The sequence below is a fragment of the Phalaenopsis equestris genome, unplaced genomic scaffold (genome assembly GCF_001263595.1).
Source record: "Phalaenopsis equestris unplaced genomic scaffold, ASM126359v1 Scaffold000761, whole genome shotgun sequence".
Classification (NCBI taxonomy): domain Eukaryota; kingdom Viridiplantae; phylum Streptophyta; class Magnoliopsida; order Asparagales; family Orchidaceae; genus Phalaenopsis; species Phalaenopsis equestris.
In genome coordinates this window covers 2,802,825-2,824,710 of record NW_018165201.1, presented here as the reverse complement: position 1 = coordinate 2,824,710, position 21,886 = coordinate 2,802,825, and the positions used below count along the sequence as shown (strand labels likewise).

Here is a 21,886-nt window from a genome sequence, read left to right as displayed (position 1 = left end):
CAGGCGAGCCTAGTATCATAGGGTCGATGGTTTATATGTTTCACCATAACAGATTGTGCATTGCTCGATATTCGTTTTGAGAGTTCATCATTCAAGAGAGTCACAATGGAGGACTTGCATAACACTTTGGCAGAGACAAGACCCTTGCATGAGTGCGAGAACACTTTTTTTGGTCTCAACTCCAAAGAGATATGGAGTGACACGTCAAGCAATATAGACCTTGTTATGTGGCCAAAACTAGAGGGTAGAATGCAAGGCTATACACTCTATAACCAGTACTGAAGCCTCACGTTTGGATGTTAGCATAGATTTTATGGTGGATCTTATGAGAAAAGAATGGAACACGGATTCTCTGACGGTTGTAGTAGATAGACTCTCAAAGATTGCTCATTTCGTATCTAGCTAGAGGACATTGGATGCATCACATGTAGCTGACTTGTAATTCAGGGAGGTCATGAGACTGCACGGGATACCCAGAACCATTACTTCCAACAGAGATGCAAGTTTCCGAGTCATTTTGGATAACTTTATGAGGAGAGCTTGGCATTAAGCTTCAGTTTAGAAAAACAACACATGCACAGACTAACGATCGGGCGAAGGTTGTGAACGGGAGTCGAGAGAACCTTCTAAGATGCTTTGAAGGGAAGAATATTAAGCAGTGGGACAAGGTCCTAGCCAAAGCCGAACTTGCTTTCAAACCATGGCACCACTCCATTTGAGACCGTATATGGCCCAACTCACTCACTTTACTTGACTTGGTATCACTCCTAAAACCAAAAATTGCTGCAGATATTGAGGAGAGGGTGCAAGGGATTCTAAGAAGTTAATCAAAGAGGAGGGAAAGAAGATCATCAACTAGAAACACAAGTGTCGAGCATAGACATATAAAACTAGGGAAAAAAAGTAACTTTCCAAACGAGGGATCAAGTGTGGATCAGGTTGAAAAATGAAAGGTTTTCAGTAGGATCCTTCGGGAAGCTTAAGCACAAGGCAGATTGACCATCAAGATTCTAAATAGTTTGAATGAGAACAACTACATGATCGACCTACCAAAGATCTATATTATTTATGTTACATTAAATGTAGTAGATTTGGCTCCACACTACACGGAACGAGAAGTTTCGATGAATGAGGTCAAAGCTCCCCCAACCCCAGAAGACTGACGTGGGTCTTATCCTTGTGTTGAATCGGTTCAATAACAAGAGTTCAAGTTCAGTCGGCCCTTTCTATTGTGTTAGGGTTTTCGCTCAACAGGAGAGGCTCTCCCCTAGTTTTCTATTATTATTATTATATTCATATATATATATATATATATATATATATATATATATTGTTTCATGCCCGATTTAAAAATATATATGCTGCGTCTCGTGAGCCGCTCGCACCTTCCTTCTGCTGCGTCTCCTCTACAACAGAGCCGTCTGGTCTGCTTCTGCGACAGAGCCGCCCGTTGTTGCGTTTCCTCTGTGACTTCTGCGACAGAGCCGCCCGGTCGGCGACAGAGCCGTTCGACACTCGTGCAGCTTCTCACTGTGCTGCAGGTTGGCACTGGCTGCGGTAATGGCCTCAGAGCTTTCCTACGCCGTCGCCCTCGCCCTCGCCGGTGATAACCCCACCAAACCCTCCTATGCTACAGTGGTTCATAAACGCAGCTCCCCTTTTCAACTCGCAGATAGTGCGGTATTCCCGTAGATTTACCATAATTCTCTTGTTGGAAATGGAGATTGCAACCTCATAAGAAAGTAGAGAAAAAGGCGGGCAAACCAGCAACAGCAATTGCAAACCAGCAATTTTCTTTTCTGACGCTGAAATTTCAACTTGTGCAGGAAAATACAAATTTACACTAGTTGGAAAGTTCCAATTAAGTTGCCCTAAGATGGAGATCATCAGGAAGGTTTTTGAAGCCTTCAAACTGGTTGTGGATTGGCAGGTCGGTCATTTCGACGGAAGACATGTTATGATACAGTTGAGCACAGAAGATGATTACACGGGGATTTTCTCAAAGAAATTCATCACAATTGAGGGCAAACATATGAAATTGCTCAAATGAACCCCTAATTTTGATCCCAGTCAAGAACCTCTAATTGCACCTATCTGGTTCATATTACCTGAACTCAAGCTTCATTTCTTTGACCAACCTATCTTATATGCAATTGGGACTATCCTTGAAAAATATTTGCAGGCAGATTTACCTACAATTCATTTCTCAAGACCCTCTATTGCAAAGATTTTGATTGAACGAGATATTACACTACCGGAAGTCTAAGAAGTCTAGCTTGGATCTGCTCACAATGGTTATTGGCAAAAAATCATTATAGAACCAAAATCATACTACTGCAAGCACTGCAAGATGTTTAGACACACGCAATGAAATGTTTCAGATTGCACCCACAATTAATAACCAATAATCAAAAGCAGGAACACACTATTAGTGCACCCCATGTGCCTGAACGCGCTCTCAGCAAACTTGATGACAGCCAACCTGAGGAAGGAATTACCACAATACAGGAGTTGGTGTCTGCCCCTGGGATTCCTTCTCCTGACCATACTACAACGGATAATGTTCGAACTGAAAATCAGGATAGTCTCGCAGCTCCTATTCAGGTAGCATCAGGTGCAGAGGTAACAATACACACTTCACATACATTGGAACCTATTGCGGTGGCAATGACTGTCTTTCCTCCTACTGCGGTGCTAACATCAAATCAGATCGAGGATCACATGAGTCAGTCTTCCGATGAAGAATGGCAGGTTTACACTTCCCGGCGGAAGAAGAAGAATGGGGGCTCACTCCAACTTGAAAACATAATGGATGATAATTTGGTGACTCCTGGCAATGACACGACTCTTCAAAGTTTGTCATCTGTTTCTGCTCCTAAAACTAGAGGAAGAGGCAAAACTAAATTGGCTCGTCCCTAGCTATTTGTTTTCTGCATGTTTTAAATTTGTTTACCATTTTATTGAGTTTATCTGTATCTTTTTTTTTTTTGTATTAGAATTGTATGGTAGGGTGCCTCCTTTGGACTCTTCTCATAATACTTTTATGTATCCTTTTCTATTTCAATAAAATCAGCCCTTAGGCTTTTCATAATATATATATATATATATATATGTGTGTGTGTGTGTGTGTTGTTCTCTTTTATTAGGATTCAGTTTTTGTTTCACTTTCTGTCATCAGCGACTTCCTCCCCAAGTAAGGTTGTATCCTAGGATGGATGGTGCTCCGGTTTTATCTTGCTCCAAGGTGGTGATTATCTCCTCGCATTCCCTCCCATTTCCACTCCTACTTGCGATCGACTCCTCTCTACCCCTACCACACTCATCCTCTTTTCTGTAACCTACCCCAACGCACTCCTACTTGCAGCCGACTCCTTCCTACCCCTGTCGCACTCATCTTCCTTCCTGTAACCAGCCCCACTGCTCCCTACCTGCAGCCGGCTACACTTAGCGAATCCCCTCCCTACCTATAGCCGATTAGCCAAACCCACAACTGCAACTCCCCCTTTTCACCCACAGCCACACCCTTGAACATTCCACCCATACCCCTATTTCGGCCACCAACTACAACCCACACAACCTGGCCACCCTAGCGAAGGTTTGTGTGAGTGTCTTTGTTGTTTTCCTCAATTCCCAAGTGTTTGATTGTGACCATTATTTTTTTTAGCAATAAAAACTTGCTTCTTGTTGTCTTTTTGGGTTAACTCCGGTATCAGGCACTGTTACTTTTATCTTTATTGTGTCAGATATTCGGATGGACTTGTTACTGCGGTGAGTAACTCAATAAGAAACATAAAGCCAAACTTTAACGATATTATGAGGTTAGTACTGAATGAAGAAGTTTACAGAAAGATGAGTACTGAAGCTTCAAATTCTGCTCTGAATGATGAAACTAGAAAAAGGAATATGGAGAGAAACACAAAGATATATTCCAAGTCCATGAGAGAAAAGTCCAGATAAGGAAGACAAAAAAGAAGTCAAGAGAAAAATATCCCTTTAAGAAAGACTGTAAAACTCTGAAGAAGATTGGTGGTGGAGGTCTAGACAGAAAACTCTATAGAAATGTCTCCACATATGAAATCCAGTTTGACTCTTATTTTATCCATAGATAGTATTGAATCATGCATAGTAGATTCAAATGCTTTTTTTTATGCTCGCCTCAACAAGAGGTGTTCAAAAATTACATTCAAGATGATCTAGAGAAGGTGTATGTATTTGAGAGATAACAAAGTCTGCAGTATTGTTGAATTATGCAATGTTAATATTAGGTTGCCAAATAAATTAGTTTGGAAACTGTTTAAAGTTGGATTTGTTCCATGTTTGAAGAAATTTGATTTCTCTGAGTCAACTTACAAGGTCAGGGTATGTTACCACTTTCATAGGTGATTCATGAAAATTAACCGAAGGGACAATAATGATAACTCAAGGAAACATTAATGGTGCCCTCCATCTGATCAATGAGATGTATGGATCCATTGGATTAGTTGGAACAAAAGTTCATGAAAGTCTTTAGCACCTCGTGTTTGGCCATATAAATGAGAAATGTAAGAATTCTCTACTTTCTAGAAACAAACTTAAGGGTTTAAAATTTATAGAATTAGATTTTTGTAAAAATTGTGTTTATGTCAAGAAAAAAATGCTACTATTTCTAAAGGTGGGTCAAAGTTGAATTCTAAAAATCTAGATTTAGTGCATACTGATGTATGGGATCTTACTCTAGTTCTGTCTATTATAAATTCTCAATATCTTCACTTTAATTTATGATTAAACCAAGGAGGTATGGTTGTATTTCTTAAAATAAAAATTTGATGTGTTTGATGTGTTTAAGAAGTGCAAAACCATAGTTGAGAATGAAATGAGCTTGAGATTGAAGTGTCTCAAATCAGATAATGTCGGCAAGTATTGCGATAAAAGTTTCGAAAATTACTGTGTTTCAAAAGAAATTAGATATGAGTTCACTATTATAAGGACACAACATCAAAATGGTGTTGATGAATGCATGAATGGAACTATTATTGAGCGTGCTAAAAGTATGAAGTTGCATGCGGGCTTGCCAAAATAGTTTTGGGCAAAAGCAAATGAACACTACAGTTTATCTGATAAATCGTGGTCCGCCAATACCCTTAAATGAAGACTTAATTGAAAAAGCATGGAGGGGCAAAGACGTAAATCTATCTCACGTGAAAATAATTAGTTGTTCATCATATGTTCATGTTGATGCAAAATTCAGGAGTAAGTTTGATTCAAAATCTATCAAGTGTATTTTCATTGCACATGGCTCAGATAAATATAGTTATAATTCTATGACTATCAGAATCAGCAACTCATTAAGAGCAGAGATATCACTTTCAATAAAATGAAGGTGTATAAGGATAGAAATAGAACATAGGATTGTCCATCAGTTCTAAAAATCCTACTAGATATGTTGAGATAGAAGACTCAAATGATCAAGAAGATGAAAAGAAAGGTTCTCAATTTGATGAAGCATAGGAAGTCTCTCAAGTAGTTAAAGTTAAAAGGTCCAACAGAATCAAACGACTGCTACAAAGGTATTCTCCTTCTTTCTACTATCTATTGTTGACTGATAGTGGTGAAAAGTGCTATGATGAGGCTACTCAAGTTGATGACTCAAATAAGTGAGAGTTTGTCACGGATGATGATGAGATGTAATCATTAATGTCAAATTAGACATAAGAATAGGCAAAATTATCAGATGACAAAAAAGGCATTGCACAATAAATTGGTCTATCAGCTAAAGGATGAATGAGAAGGTAGCAATCACTATAAGGAAAGGCTTGTTGTAAAGAGAATTCAACATAAGAAAGGAGTTAACTACACTAATTTTCTCTTGTAGTAAAGATCACAACTATCAAAGTTGTGTTGAGCTTAGTAGCAATGGAATACCTGCATGTGAAGCAAATGGATGTGAAAACAACTTTCTTACATGGTAATTTAGAAGAATTAATCATGGTGCAACCACAGGGATATGAAATTCTAGAGAAAGAAGACATGTTCTACAAACTAAAGAAGATTATTTATGTTTGAAGAAGGTCTCAAGACAGTGGCACATAAGGTTTAACAAGTTTATATCAGACAATAGATGCACGAAGTGGCAGGCAATTCCTTATTGTTTCATCAAATACCATAATAAATACTATATGGTGCATCTTTTGTATGTGGATGACGTATTAATCACAGGAGCAGATATATAAAGAAGATCAATTATTTAAATGAACAGTTATAAAAGGAGTTTGAAATAAAAAATTTAGGTCCAACAAAAAAATCCGCAGAATGAGAATCATCAAGGATATGAGACCAGGTACATTAACGTTGTCTCAGACAAAATATGTTGAGATGGCTTTACCCAAGTTCAACATGTGTGGGGCAAAATCAATTTGCACCCCCTTAGTGTCACTTTAAGATATCTGAAGTATGCTTCAAATGTTGAAAGTTTGAAGTATGCAATGATATGTACTGACGTGGGAGCGGTTCAGTTCAGGTGGCTTTTTTTTGTGTGATCATTGTTACAATACCACAAACTCCCACGAGCGAGGGCGGCTTGGATCGGTCCCAAAGGGTCATTCAACCATTTCTTTAAGTAGAGTTCCAACCTATTGGGACTGGGGTCCACTCCTATTTACTTTAAGGGTTTGTTTGGCGCAGCTGTTGATTATTTATAATCTGCTGATAAGCAGATTATTCTGATAATTTGATAATGTGCAGATTATCAGAATAAGCTGGCTTGTTGTTTGGAGGAGCTTATTTAGAATAGCTTATTGATAGTTGTTGCTGGAGAATTGACCATTCTGCCCCTGTTTGTTGAAATTGTTTGTTTTATTTTTTTTATAAGTTATTAGTTAATAAATTTTGATTAATCAACTATTAATACATTAATGAAGAATTTCTTAGAATTTTGATATATTTTTATTCATTAATCAAATATTAAGATATACAAATTAATTATAGATTCTTAAATTAATTATAATTAAAATTTTGATATAATTGATTATAGATCCTTAAAATTATGATATAATTAAAATTTTAACTTCCATCTATCTCTACCCCAAACCCTCGCTTGTCACTCCCCCTCCCAGTTTCGCCCAAAACGATCGCCTTCGTGAACGAACCTCGCGATCCCTCCCGATTTCGCCCAAAATGCTCGCCTTCGAGAACGAACCTTCGTCAGTCGCCATTAGAGCTAGCTGGGAAGACTACGACGGGATCGCGAACGATCGCGAAGGCAACGACAGAAACCAGAAGGCATCGAGGAAGGTAATCGCGAAGGCAACGACAGAAACCAGACGGCATCGAAGAAGGTAATCGCGAAGGCAACGACAGAAACCAGACAACGACAGAAACCAGAAGGCCCAGAAGGCATCGAGGAAGGTAAGCCTGTTTGCGCCATTCTTCCTCTTCGCTTGGTGAGAGGGCAAGGCAACGACAGAAACCAGAAGGCATCAAGGAAGGTAAGCCTGTTTGTGCCATTCTTCCTCTTCGCAGGGCGAGGGCGAGGGCTATGGGCGAGGGCGATGGGGAGGGGGCACGGAAGGAAATTTTCACGCTAACGCGGGAAGTAGACGCAGGGCGTGGCTCCTTCTCCGCTTCTCCTTCTGTTAAGCAAATGTTGTAAGCGCGTATGAGCGGAAGGAATAATCTGTTCCTAACGTGTTTTTCAAACACCTCTGTCGCGTTTTCATACCGCCACCACACCCCAATAAGCCGCCCCAAACGGGCCCTAAGTCTATAAATATGTTATTTTTGTGTTTTTAGGTACTTTTTGGCTCATATTCCTATCAGGACTGCTACTAGAATCTATTTTCCTATTCGAGGGTTGTATCTAAGGGATTAGGTGGTGCTCCAGCTATATCTCTTGCCTGAAAAGGTATTTCTCTTCCCCATTCACCTTCTGTATCCTCCCACACTGCTCCCGCCAGTCATTTCCTGCTGCAACAGCCTAGAACAACTATTGATACTGTTCTTCTAGCAATTCCTGCATTTCAACCCAAGTACCCTGTGATTTTAGCGCTCCTGCTTGATGTCATCATTGTTTCAGCCCCCTACCTTCCACCATACATGTTTCCCTCCTTCTGAATTAGCCACCAGCCCTCCCTCTTATTCTTTCTGATAGCTCAGAATCTTCCAGCTGCTTCATATTCGCTTCCATAATCATTCCAACCTCACTCACTGCCCTCAATGTCCCAGCCTTCCACTATAGTTGTCACAGTCACAATACCTCCCCATTGTTATTTTCCTATTGTCTAGCTGCCCCAAACAGCGAACTACCATTGTTTGGACTGTCATCATTTGTTGCCCCTCTGCTCTAGCCGGCCATAATTGTTGTAGTCCTTCATCCACAATCCAGAAACCACTTCCTTACCTTGCCCCCACCTCTCCAAGGCCCCTAAAATCACTACCATCACTTGGGTATCATGCACAAGATCGATATTACAAATGTAGTGGAAGAGGTCAGCAGGTACATCGAAAATCAAGAAAACATCATTGGGAGGTGGAGTGGATTCTCAAATATTTAAATGGAAACAAAACACTTCACTTTGGAAATGCGGGGAATGGTCTACAAGGTTATGTAAATTCAAATCTGTATAAAACTAGATATTGCACATGCAATGAGAGTAGTCAGCAGGTACATAGAAAAGCCAAGGAAACATTATTAGAAGATGGTGAAATGGATTTATACTATAGGAAACAGTCAACACATTGGAAGTGCAAGGATTGATCTACAAGATTATGTAAAATCAGATTTGCAGGATATGTTGATAGTAGAAGAAATACAACAGATCATATCTTCATTTTGAGGAACACAGCAGTTAGTTGTAAAATCTTCACTCTAAGGAAGTGCGAGGATTGATCTACAAGATTATGTAAAATCAAATCTGGCAAGATATGGTGATGGTGGAAGAAATACAACAGACTATATATTCATTTTGAGGAACACAATAGTGAGTTGGGTTTCCAAGTGCAAAAGCTTAGTGTGTTGGTATCAACAATGCTAGCAAGGAAATTATTTAGCTACAGAGCTTTATGGCAAACTGAGCAAAAAGCAAGGAAATAAAAAGCTTCATAGTGATAGTATGAGTGTTACTCGTCTAGCAAAGAACACCATATTTCATGTCAAGACGAAGCGTATTCAGCTAAGGTATCATTCCATTTGTTCACTCCTAGAATATGGTCAACTATTTTTTAAGAAGATACACACAATCAGAATCATGTAGACATATTGATTACGGTTGTAACGGTTAAGAAAATAAATTTGTGCCTAATTTCAATTGTAATTCAGGAAAGTTGAGACCATGGATGAGCCACACTACTATTCACAACTATGAATGTGTTGTAGATTTGGAGAAGCAAAATTGATTGCAATCAATCTCAAAGTAGAAAATTTTTATGATATGAAGTCTAATCATGGCAATCAATTAGTCACTCAATGCTCACAGTTTATATGACTAAATGAGTTTGCTAGGGGGTATAGGAGGTGGCCCCCTGTTTGGGTTCTGGGACAGCACTCATGTACCAAGAGCCCTGAAGGAACGCCATCATGCCCGATACATGTCCTGAAACAAAGCACTCGACGATGCAACACCCAGAGGAGCACCACTGCACTCAACAAGTCTTTCGACAATGCATGGCTGGAGGTCAGTGTCGCTGCGCCCGATGGAGTACCATCCCGCCCTATCGTGGTGCCTCGATGTCAGTAGCTTAATTTGGTGATTCGAAGGTTTAGGTTTTGGCTTCGGTGCGAAATTTTTGTGTGTTGCATTGCATTTTGATTGTTCCCTTGTCATGAAGAAGAGGAGTGTTCTTGAGTTCCAAAAGGTGTAGAGAGGCTTGCGTTTGATGTAACTTGAACAATTCTCATTTTTCATAGTTGATTTCTTGATGTGGTGTGGCTTTGTGGTATTTTCCCGTTCTCGAGTTCTTCCACATTAAATCTCGTTGTTATTTGTGTTTTTTGTGTTTACTAGTCTTGTTTGATTCTGCTCAACATTTTTCTTATCGGTTTTGGCAGAAACCCTCACAGCATATCTCACATCAAGACTTTCATATTTACACACAGCAATCAAATCTTTACTATTACATCAAAATTAACATTATTACCACATTTTGAAAATGAAAAACATATTTTCATGCATAGGCTTAAAGCAACAAAGTGCTATGTATGTAGATATGAAAGTTTAGGTGTGAGAAATGTAAATATATAAGAATTATGTGCTACATATGTAAATTCCCCTTAAATATATTAAACATAAGTGAACAAACCTTCAAAAATTTGGTAGTTCGACCGCCAAATTCAACATAAAAGTCTGAATCATTGTTCTTTATCCAGTGATCACCAGAGCAAAGGACAAATGGCATCCCATCAAAATGTTCAGCATCAATATTTATCTCAATTTGTTGCAACTACAATAAAATAAATTGTTTGATGAAAAATTTACCATCATTGATGGGATACAATAGCAAAAACAGAAAAGTGCCAAACTAATCCCCTTGATAATTTAAAGAGGGTCATTTTAGTCCTAGAGTTCATAAAAAGTGTCAAGTTAGCCCACACTTATAATTGAGGACTAATTTGACATTTTTATAGACTCTAAGATTAAAATGGCCCCATGAAAACAGTCGGAGGACTATTTTGGCACTTTTCTCATAAGAAATAGGACTATAACTTCTTTAAGAGAAAAAAAAGCATACATTTCATTAAAAAGTTCAGTCAGTACTTGCTAGTTTCTGCTAATTTAATTGCAAAGAGAAAAGTGAAATTAATTTCAATACCTGTAAAGCTGGATCAGCAGAGGAGAAATTAATAAACGGGGCCTGGCATGCCTTGTCTAGCAAAACTGCATTTGGAGGTAAACTGTTGCTTGGGGGCACCTACATTCATTGAAGCTCAAACAATTGAAATTCAACAAGGAATTATACTGAAAGAATATTATCAAGCACATATAAAACAAAATATACTAGTTCGCCTTAAAATATATTGAAGTACATAGTAAAGTGTCAAAATAGTCCCTTGACAATTCACATGACCAAATTTTAGTCCCGGTCTACAAAAGTGTCAAATTTAGTTCCCGGACACTTTTAAAGGAGTCTAAAATAGTCCTCTCTAGGGACTATTTCAGCAAATATTAAAAGACTAGGAGTACTAATTTGGCACTTTTATAGACTCTGTGACTAAAATGACCACAGACAAAAAGTCACAGGTCCATTTTGACAGTCTCTCTTGAATTATATGATTGAAACTTAACCATCCACTCGCCAGCCTTCTCTGATAATGCCCAGTGAAGAAGCAGTGGTTTCTCATAATCCGTGCCCAAGAAAACCTTCATTTTACCTTCCGTATTGGCCACAAGCACCTTGAAACATGGAAAATACATTAATGAACTACAAAATCAGAATAAAAAATCAGTGGCATAAAACAATTAATCTAACCATAAGCTCCATGTCATCCAACTTAAAGAGTTTCCTGGTAATAATTAGGCCATCAAATCTCTCCTCTAAACCCTTTGACCAGAGTTCCACAGTTGTTAGAGTTCTTTTACTATCAAAAGCTTTCCCTTCTTCAGGTTGGAAAGAGTTTTTATTGATGAACTGCGTAAGGTCTCTACTTTTACGTAATACTCTCTCTATAGTAAAATGCTGTTTATCCTCTAGTTTCTTGGCTGCTTGGCTCTTTATACTTCCTTTGACTATCCTCTTCCGAATCTCGTCTAGAGATGTCCCTTTTTCTAGCTTTAGCTGAAGCTCTTTCCTTGCTTCCTCAAACTCTAACTACACAATCGGAATAAAGTAAAAATCAGAATAAGAGAAGCCAAACCATATCAAAATGAAGAGGCAAAAAGTGAGCTAATGAAAGTAATGGTCCTACGCTGTTGACATTAATATAAGTTTCTATGATTTGAGGAAGCGAACATGATGTCAAACATAGATGTTGAATGTGACATTCTGCAAATTAATGTTGAAATGCTTAGATAATCATCAAAATCAGTAAAACAATTTCCGTGAACAAAACGGATATCGTCAATGCTTCAGTCACATCGAGTTTGCTTAAAAAACCCTTCAAGATCCATTTGACCAAGTGTGATGGCAATGAGCTACAAACATGTTGCGCGAACTTGACCGTTGACCAAGTGTGATGACAAATTTGTCTCGACAGTTGTCAAAGTCACTTAAATGATGTTGGTTCAGAAAATAAAGTGCGTCGACATGTCTGAAGCATTGAAATTACTAGAGCGCATCCATATTACACAACTCCCTATATGAATTAGAAATGCAAATTCACCTGCACGCAGGCTAATGACGTCCATTTATGGAGAAACGACGACAAAGTTTACAACAACAACAACAAATCCTTAATCCCACTACGTGGGGTCGGCTACATGAATCATTTTTCTCCATTGCGTCCTATTTAGTGTCATATTTTCATTTAGTTCTAGCAAATTAAGATCATTTTTTACACAATAAGCCCAAGTCTTCCTAAGTCTACCTCTGTCTTTCTTAACACAAGTCGAATCTAATCTAAGTCGAATCTAAAACGTCTACTCTCCTAATCGGATCATCAGATGGTCGACGTTTAATGTGACCAAACCATCTAAGACGACTTTCTCTAATATAGTCCCACTCAACCACCCAATCATTCTCATCTCGACAACACTTAACTTATTATTATGCTTCTCTTTTAAAGGCCAACATTCAGCGTCATAGAGCATTGCAATTCTCACCACTATCTTATAAAATTTTCCTTTCAGTCTAAGCGGTATTTTTCTATCACACAAAAGGCCTGAAGCATTCCTCTACTTCAACCAACCAACTTGAATTCCACTATTAACATCCCCATCTACATCACCATTGCTTTGAATAACAAACCCAAGATATATAAATCGTTCACACCTTTTAATAATTTGATCACCTAAAGTCACACTTCTGTCATTAGAGCTACTACTAATAAAATTACATTCCATGTATTCAGTTTTAGTTCTACTTAAATGAAGGTCTTTAGACTCCAATGTAGAACTCCATAATTCAAGTATTTTCCTAGGCTTTTTCTCTCGTTTTATCCATGAGAAGGATATCATCAGCAAAAAGCATACACCAAGGTACATCCTCTTGTAGATGTCCAGTAAGACCATCCATAACTAAAGCAAAAAGATATGGGCTTAAAGCCGATCCCTGATGTAATCCAACAGAAATAGGAAAATATTTGGTCAATCCTCCTTCGGTTTTAAAGCAAGTAACAGCTCTAGTATACATATCTTTAATGACTTGAATATAAGTCATATCAACACCTTTTTTCTCAGGAACTCTCCAAAGGATATCTCTTGGAACCTTATCGTAAGCTTTGTCTAAATCAATAAAAATCAAATGTAGATTATCCTTATTATCATTGAACTTCTCCATCAAACCTCTCAATAAATGTATAGCTTCCATAGTAGACCTGCCCAGCATAAATCCAAATTGATTATGAGAAATCTTTGTAATGCGTCTTAACCTATGTTCAATTACCCTCTCCCATAATTTTAAAGTATGACACATCAACTTAATTCCTCTATAATTGGCACACTCTTGTGCATCCCCTTTATTCTTAAAAATGTGACCAAAATACTCTTCCTCCACTCCACAGGCATTTTTCAGTTTTTAAAATAATATTAAAGAGTTTACTAAGTCAAGAAACTCTCAATCTCATAAATATTTTCACACTTCAATTAGTAAGCCAAGAAACGACGACAAAGTTTACAAGAAAAAAAAATGATGAGTGAATATTATTATTTAATCAATTAATAAATTATGCTATATTAAAATTGAGCAAAATATTTGGTTTTATATATGTGTGTGTATTAAAAAGCTATTTAAACCAGATTACATCAATTTTAGCATGTTATTTTGAATAATTTTTATTTAAAAGTGTATTTTATTTAATATGATATTTTGTCTGAATAACAAGAATAATAAATTTAGTAAGACTATATATTATTTTTTTAATTATAAGAAAAAAATTTTAGATTATTTGTTAAAAATGTTAAAGTTTTAATTTAAACGATTTAATTCTAATTTTGGAGTAAATATAAAAAAAATTAAAAACAATAATAATCAAATCTAATTGTTATTGGAAAGTTAATCTAAAGTTTAAAAATTAATATTATTCTTAATATAAAATTAAAAAAAATTATTAATTAAGATAGATAATAATGTATAGATATCAACAAAAAATAGTTTAAATACTTAAAGTAAAATATAATGCTAAATTATAGAAAATTTTGAAGATAAATTAAAATTTTGTTTACACCTTATAGCATTAGGATACAATATGATTTCATTAAAAATGATTATTGTGTTACGATCAATTAAATTAAAACAAATAAATGATTTATGATAATAACCATTTAAAATAAATAAATTGCATAGGTGTTTTTTTTTTTTTACTCACTTTTTATTATTAGCTTTTTGCAATTGCATAGATGTTTTATTCTTAAATTGTAGATAATTCTAAAAATACTTATTTTTACGGTCAAGAAAAAAGACGAAAGTAAGTAAGCCATATGAAAGTGAGGTGAGTATATATGTTTCAAAATTACAATATTGTTTCTTACTTCAAAATATTATTTTGATTCAAATTCTTCCGGTTTATATTCTATAACAATGAGATTTATATTATAATTGATTATTAATATCATTAAGCAAGATGTATGCATGTCAATATTATCGCATCAAAAGCTGCACAAAAATTTTTCTTAGGAAGGCATTTGATGATGATAGTATGACTTTCATATCTCATAGAAAGGGTACTCATGCTTTGGTTAACAATCATCAAATATCTCATAAAAAAATATAGTATGCTATGAAGAATACAATGAAACTATTGTTTATAAGAATATTTGCATGGACATGATGAAAGATAGAGTTCATCCCCTAATGGTATTGATTAGAGATATCAATGTAACGATGTGCATAGATGTTTGTCTGCCACTTCAAAGAGTTGTGTAACCATAATAATTCCTTGTCGTGATGGTGAGGTATGTATTGGCTAAGGGTGAATAAGTGTCTTTCCATCCCAGATAATAGTAGACTGTGTCGGTTGTGCCAATGGGGAACATATTTATGAAGAGCATGTTAGCTTGTGTTTAGAAGATGCTCCTGAGACTAATTAAAAAAAAACATGAATATGAAATAGTGTTCATTAGAAACATAAATGGAATGACAAAAAACAAGCTTATACTATTTTACATTGTTATTATTTATAAATTTAGTATGTGAAAAATTTTATTACATAATGTCTAACATACATGATATCTCTATTTCTTGAGTTGTGTGATTTAGAAATTAAATTATTCCACTAAATTTATTTTTAAAACTTAATATGTTGTTATTTAATCATTCATGTAAAAAATGAGTAAAAGAAAAGAGAATATGAACCATAGACAAGGCAACACTAAAACAAGGTTATGTTACTTTATCATTGGTTTTAAAATTCTATGGCACTTTCATTCGTGTTGGATTTAGATAATAAAATTTGTGTTTTGTCATCTGATCATCTATTCCAACCTTAAAAATAGCAATCCCCTTTAAAATTCTATGGCACTTTCATTCATGTCGTGATAAACATCGAAAGACTGCCAATATTTCGAGTGTACAAGACTTGCAAAAAGACTTACATTGGATTATTTGGGCATTAATCTTATATAAAATAAAAATGAATTAAATGAAAATATCTAATATAAATTAAAAAAAAAAGTGACTCCTCAAATTATCATTTAAATCATTTCAAAATAATAAAGTTAAATATAAGTAGGACCCACATAAGTCTTATGAAGAATTTGATAGCTCATAAATGATCGTAAGACACTACAATGAACACTTGACTATTGTACTTGGAATAAAATAAATTAAAGCAAGTCTATCAATGATTTCTTTAATTGTCAATATTTTTCATTAAAAAAACTAATAAGTAATTAAAACTTGCACAGACACATTTAGACAAGATGCAATCATTGATATGAGAAAATCAAGTCTCATAAAAAGTTTAAAAATTCAACAAAATAATAGATATCATGAATTTGAACGCACAATAATAAGATAGACATCACATCCATCACTGAATCCGCAAAGACATGAGCTTACATAAAGACTTTTAAAATTCAAAATGAAAATGTGCATGTATAAAGGTCGTACAATTCAATTCAAAAGGCATGCAATATTTTTCAAGCATGCTCAAATATATGAAATCACAAATTGACATGTATGATGAATAGGTTGAACAGTCCGAGAATGACGTAAGGGTTAAAATGATATTTTCACACAAGTTACTCTCATTTTGAAAAGCATTCAAATTTCCTTTTTGAAAAGTCTATACTTGTTTTAAAATCATGAACTCTATTTTGAAATCAGACACGACATTTAAATTATACACGCTTCCAAACAAACTGGCTTGTCTAAGGGGCGAAGTTGAAAGTCTCACCTAATTAGTATAATCATCCTTTTCACAAAGTTTGAAGTGGACGAGACAGATACTTTTAAAAATATTAAAGTGCAAGTTTAAAGAAATCACACATGCAAGTGTTTTAAATGCTTCACCCCGATGACGACCATCTTAATTGAAATCTCAACTAAATGGGTCAATTTTAAATGAAATTAACAAACCAAGAAATTCAAATAATTTCAATTACCTAAAGCTTAAAATAAACTTCATCAACCCTTCACAACAATTTGTCAACAATAATAACTTTTTTATTAATATTAACTCACAAAAAATGTCACGTCAAATATATCACTATATTCATACAAAATAAAGCTACGATAGTAAAAATGTAGCACGAGTCCTTTGCATGAGTGATTCATTCCAACGACTCCCCAAAAATTAATGGTTGCCATCAGAGCCCTCTAACTAAGTGATTTGCCTCCAAATGACACATTAAATTACGGTTATGGTGGTGGTCTGTAGATTCTCCAATGGCTTATTAAATTTGAGTTGTGAATCAAAAAGGTATATTTAATAGACAAAAAACTCTCTATCAACAAAGGTTGATTCAAATTTATTCCCTTATACAAATGTCCACCCTAGGCCTATAATATCACCTTAGACAACACAACCAATGGCTATTGACAAGGATCATTCGATCAACTTGGATTCACTGTCTCTTCTAACTGATTGACTAAGGACCACGACGACCAGGTCAATAAAACTATAGGATCTTGATCAAGTTTATCATAATTTCTTCACCGCCCACTTTAAACTCACGGTGATAAATCTTCTAACATGAAACATAAATATGTTGCTATTATATGTTGAATATTCAATGTTTAATGACTAGTCTTAATCAAAAGTGTTCTCCATTATCAGAAATTGTAATTAATCATAAAGTTTAAGCCTATGGGAAACCTCAAACCCATAATATTAAAATCTTTATAAAATGAGGATTAAATATCAAGGTAGTATCCAACAAATTCTCTCATCTATCTTATGCAAATTTGACTCGAAACAACACATCTCTTAACAAGGGTTCGGGCGCAAATTTTGGGAGCCTACACATGCATTGCCTCTTTAGAGAACGCCACACCAGGGAGCCAAGTTCAAGAAGATCGTTCTGGCTGTGCGTTTAAGTGTGGAGAAAAAAGGTGAAAAAAGTGTAGCAAGCTAGTTTTGATTGCAAGTTGAGCCCATCTTGAGGAGCCAAGAAACATTTATTTATTTGTATTTGTCTAAACTTAAAAAAAATTATATAAAACCTAATTTCTATGTTATTAAGAAGATATTTAGTCTTTTAAATGTGTGCGTTATTCAATAAAAAAATTAATAATAATAAGATTATAAGGTTAAAGAATAGTTAAATGTATAAAATATATTACGCATTACATTGAAGAATTTAAAAGTTAAAGATAATTCATAAAAAGAAAATAAATTCACAATCAGGACTAGTTTTAATTTAAAGTTAACCTTCTAATTATAAAGATTATTAAGAATTGATACTACATTAGATCAAATTAGAAAAAGAATCATGGCAATTATATTGCGAATCAAATACAAACTATTAAATTAATAATATAATTTATTTAATATTAATTATTTAAAATTAAGAGAATCAAATGTACGGTAAATTAATTTTATTTTATACATTATTATAGGTGTCAACTTATAAGAGACAAAATTTTGATAATAGAAAGACAAAAAAAAATTAAACCATTGGGCTTTGAGACGAATTCTCGTATTTTTTAAATTATACTAGTATTTGATTTCATTTAAATCTGATACATCTTGTTATTTGTTCAGATAAATTTTATACTGCAATATTAAAAATAATTTACTTGCTCTTTAAATTCAATTGGTCATATTAAATTGTATGTTATCAATCTCTGTATATGTTCATCTATAGCATAGTTAAAGGTATTTGAAAATAAGAATGGAATTGATTATTTACATTCTGTAACAGCCTGAACTCTCATCCATCAATTGGCCTCACAGTTTTTGCCCCAATGGTGTCACTTCCTAGAAGATCGCTTATCCCAGGAATGCTCCCATAAGAGCACACTTAACTTTGAAGTTTCTATCGAAATTCTAACTATTGCCCAAAAGGTGTCTTGATATTTAAGAGTCAGCTTCATTTTACATGAGGGGCTTCACAATCTCCCTCACTTAAGTAATGAATGTCTCTGTTAGTGCTCTAAAACCAGAATCATCCACTGGGCAGATATGATTCGACAGATGGCCCCTACATGTTCAAAAGGTTGCTCTCACCATATAGCACTTTGTCCCATCTTGGGTAATAAGTAGCTCCTATGGCATAGCACTTTGTTCTCCATGGCACCTGATTCCTATCTACAGACTCGTGTAATGCTTCGATACCATTTGTAATAGTGGAACTCTCACTACAAGAAAGTCTGAGAAACATGAAGGAACAGCCATGAAACTTTATTGCCGGCTATTTTTTACCACTAATTGATGGTTGTAAGAACCAGCGAGAAACTAATGGGTTGTAACCGCTTAAAATCGATGGCCTAAGTCGTCGAACAAGGGAAGCATTTTCTAAGATCATTTACATGCATACCAGTCCATTCTTATGTATTTACATATCTAAAACCTAAATGCCAAGTACATCGACCAAGTAGAATTTAGGCTGTGGCAATTACATACATACCACCCAATTTTTATGTAATTGCATATCTAACACCTACGAGCATTTATAAACATACCACCAAATTTTTATGTATTCATGTATCTAACACAAAGATGCACAAAAGGCACCCAAAGGGATTTGAAAAAATTCTAAAGGAATTTACAAACATATCTCTCAATTTTAATGTATTTACATATATAATACTTAAATTTTATTTTTTTTTAATATTTATACCAACTAAATTTTTGATCTAATATCAAACATTTTATTATTTTAATATTTATATATCTTTTATTTATTATTTAAATAATTTGGACCAAAATGAGCAGAACATGATTAAGCAAAAGATTGTTCGTGTTTTATTTGTTTATAAACCGAGAGCAAAAAATTTACACATATTCGGTTAATTTGCTTAACAAATGAATGGAACATGAGTTATTTACTGAGTCGAACAAGACTATAATCAATTTAATTGACTACAAGGCTATGATCAATTAAATTTATTAATTAAAAAATAGAATAAAAATAAATTAAATTATATTTGAATGATGTTTTAATATAAATAATATTATTTAAATTTCATTAAAATAAAAAAATGTACACTAAAAGCTACTAAAAAAAAGTTTAAAATCAATATTAATTGTTTTTAATCTCTAAACTAAAATAATATATTAAAGAAGCCCTGAGGCTAAAAATCAATATTAATTGCTTTTAATCTCTAAACTAAAATAATATATTAAAGAAGCCCTGAGGCTAATTATATTGAAATAAAAAATGAAACAAAAAAGTTATATGAGAGGGCCCAATAGATGATGCCCCACTCATACGATATGGTACAAAGATATTCCAACAAAAAGAGATACAAAAGACTCAAAAAATGAAAACATGCAAAAACAAGTTTCTATGGACGAGGTTGTCTAGACCTGCCTCTTCCTCTGGTTCTTGGAGCGGATTCAAATAGTAATCTCTGAAGTGTTGTTTCATTGTCAGGAATAACCAAGGTATCATTCATTAAGTTTCCAAGTTGAACAGTTCCCCCAGTCTTCTTCCTCCGCCGAAAAGTGCAAACTTGTTATTCTTCTTCTGAAGATTATTCAGTCTGATCCGTAGAAGGAAAGGCAGTTGCAACGATGAGTTCCAGAGTTTGTGTAGGACAGTCTTCCAATACTTGAGAAACACCTGCCCTCTCAACAGGTAGTTCTACCAACTGATTAATAGCAATAAGATGGTTTGTGTTTGGCTACAAATCTTCGTCGTTAGTATTAGGAGACACCTTTTCCACGGTAGGTAGAGCCTAAGAGGATAGTACGTCCACTCCAGTAGAAGAAGGGGCAGTGACCACATCCTGTCTTCCAGGGGCAACGACCTGACTGTCCACCAACAAACGACCCTTATCAACATTTTCCGAAACAATATCAGTAGACAAACCATTTTGCACCGTATCCGTCATGGGCATAGCAGTAGGTATCACAGGCAGTGAGGAAGAGGGTATAACCTCCGCAGAAATGTGTTGAAAAATATGAGGTGGGGCTACAGTAGGTCGTAGATGGGGATGCAACTGATAATAGGATGAAGAGCTATGACCAAACATTCCACAGTGAGAGCAGTATTGGGGATGAAGTCCCATCACAATCTTCTGTCAATAACCCTGATGAGGGAAGTCAATCCAAATCTCCCCTGGAAATGGTTGAGTGATGTCGCGCTCTACAAGCACACAAGCTTCAGATGGTCTGGTTGTATCAAGCATAGAAGTATCTACCTTCAGCGGTTTCCCAAAAACAGTTGTCAATGTATAAAGGGTTTCATAATTGAAGAGATACACCTTAAGCCCTGGAAAATTAGCCCAAACCGGGATAATAGGAGATTCCGATTTAGGATCAAAATCCACTGTCCATTTCAGAAATTTCATAAAGCGATTATCGATTTTGAGAACTTTTTTTAGCAAAGATTTTGGTATAATCCGCATCATTTGAGAGTTGAATGAGAACTTGATGGTCATTTAATGAACTAACTTTCCAACTCTCTATGAGCTTAAGAGAATTGAAATGCTTTCTAATAATCTCAAGCTTGGGATTTTCATACAGAAATTTCCCAACAAGAGTATATCTGCATGCTGAAGTCAATATACTTGTTTCCTCATCTGTGAGAAACAAAAAGGGTTTGTCATTCTTTCTTCCCAGTTTTTTAATAAAGTTATAATCACCTCAAAATTCATGTGCATCATGAATTCTTGAGGGAAGAAATAGGAACGGCCGCCTGCCCCGGGAGTGGAACACCTGGAGACAGCCGCAGCATAACTCGGGGTCATTCCCCCAAATCAGAACAAAAGTAAACCCAAGTGCGAAACCCCACGCTCGAACATTGGAACTGAAGCAACGACGAACAGAAACAGGGAACACAAATCTCGAACAGAAAACAAGGAACGTGACAGTGGTCGAGCGAGATGTCGTGCGACTCGTTGTCTGGCAGGTAGAAGAAGTCGCACAATAAAAAATCCAAGAACAAAGCCCTTCGTCGTCGGGAACAAAGGAGAGACCGAAGGACGCGAGCATCTGGCAAAAAGGAGACGACTCGTGAGCAGAACGAAGGAGAGAAGCCCTTCGTTGTCGGGTACGACAAAACCGAATGACGCGAATCTTCGCCGTTAAAGACGACGTTGCCCGTGGAGGAAGCCGATAGTTTCAACATAAGGAATCGCCATTGAACGAAACCCTAGCAGAGTAGCCCGACACCGACGCTATAATATATATATATATATATATATATATATATAT

At 35.5% G+C, this 21,886-nt stretch overlaps 1 protein-coding gene across 3 annotated transcripts in view; it reads right to left on the bottom strand.

The window, feature by feature from the left end:
- Nucleotides 1–21,886, bottom strand: part of LOC110030854 (alpha-glucan water dikinase, chloroplastic) — a 132,960-nt gene that overhangs the window by 101,366 nt on the left and 9,708 nt on the right. For all 3 annotated transcript variants that reach the window (XM_020733796.1, XM_020733797.1, XM_020733798.1), the window contains exons 8-11: nucleotides 11,440–11,778; nucleotides 11,256–11,363; nucleotides 10,783–10,881; nucleotides 10,273–10,413 (exon numbers count right to left, since the gene is read on the bottom strand). In XM_020733796.1, coding sequence (XP_020589455.1) covers nucleotides 10,273–10,413; nucleotides 10,783–10,881; nucleotides 11,256–11,363; nucleotides 11,440–11,778 — 687 coding nt within the window. The remainder of the gene's footprint in view (nucleotides 1–10,272; nucleotides 10,414–10,782; nucleotides 10,882–11,255; nucleotides 11,364–11,439; nucleotides 11,779–21,886) is intronic.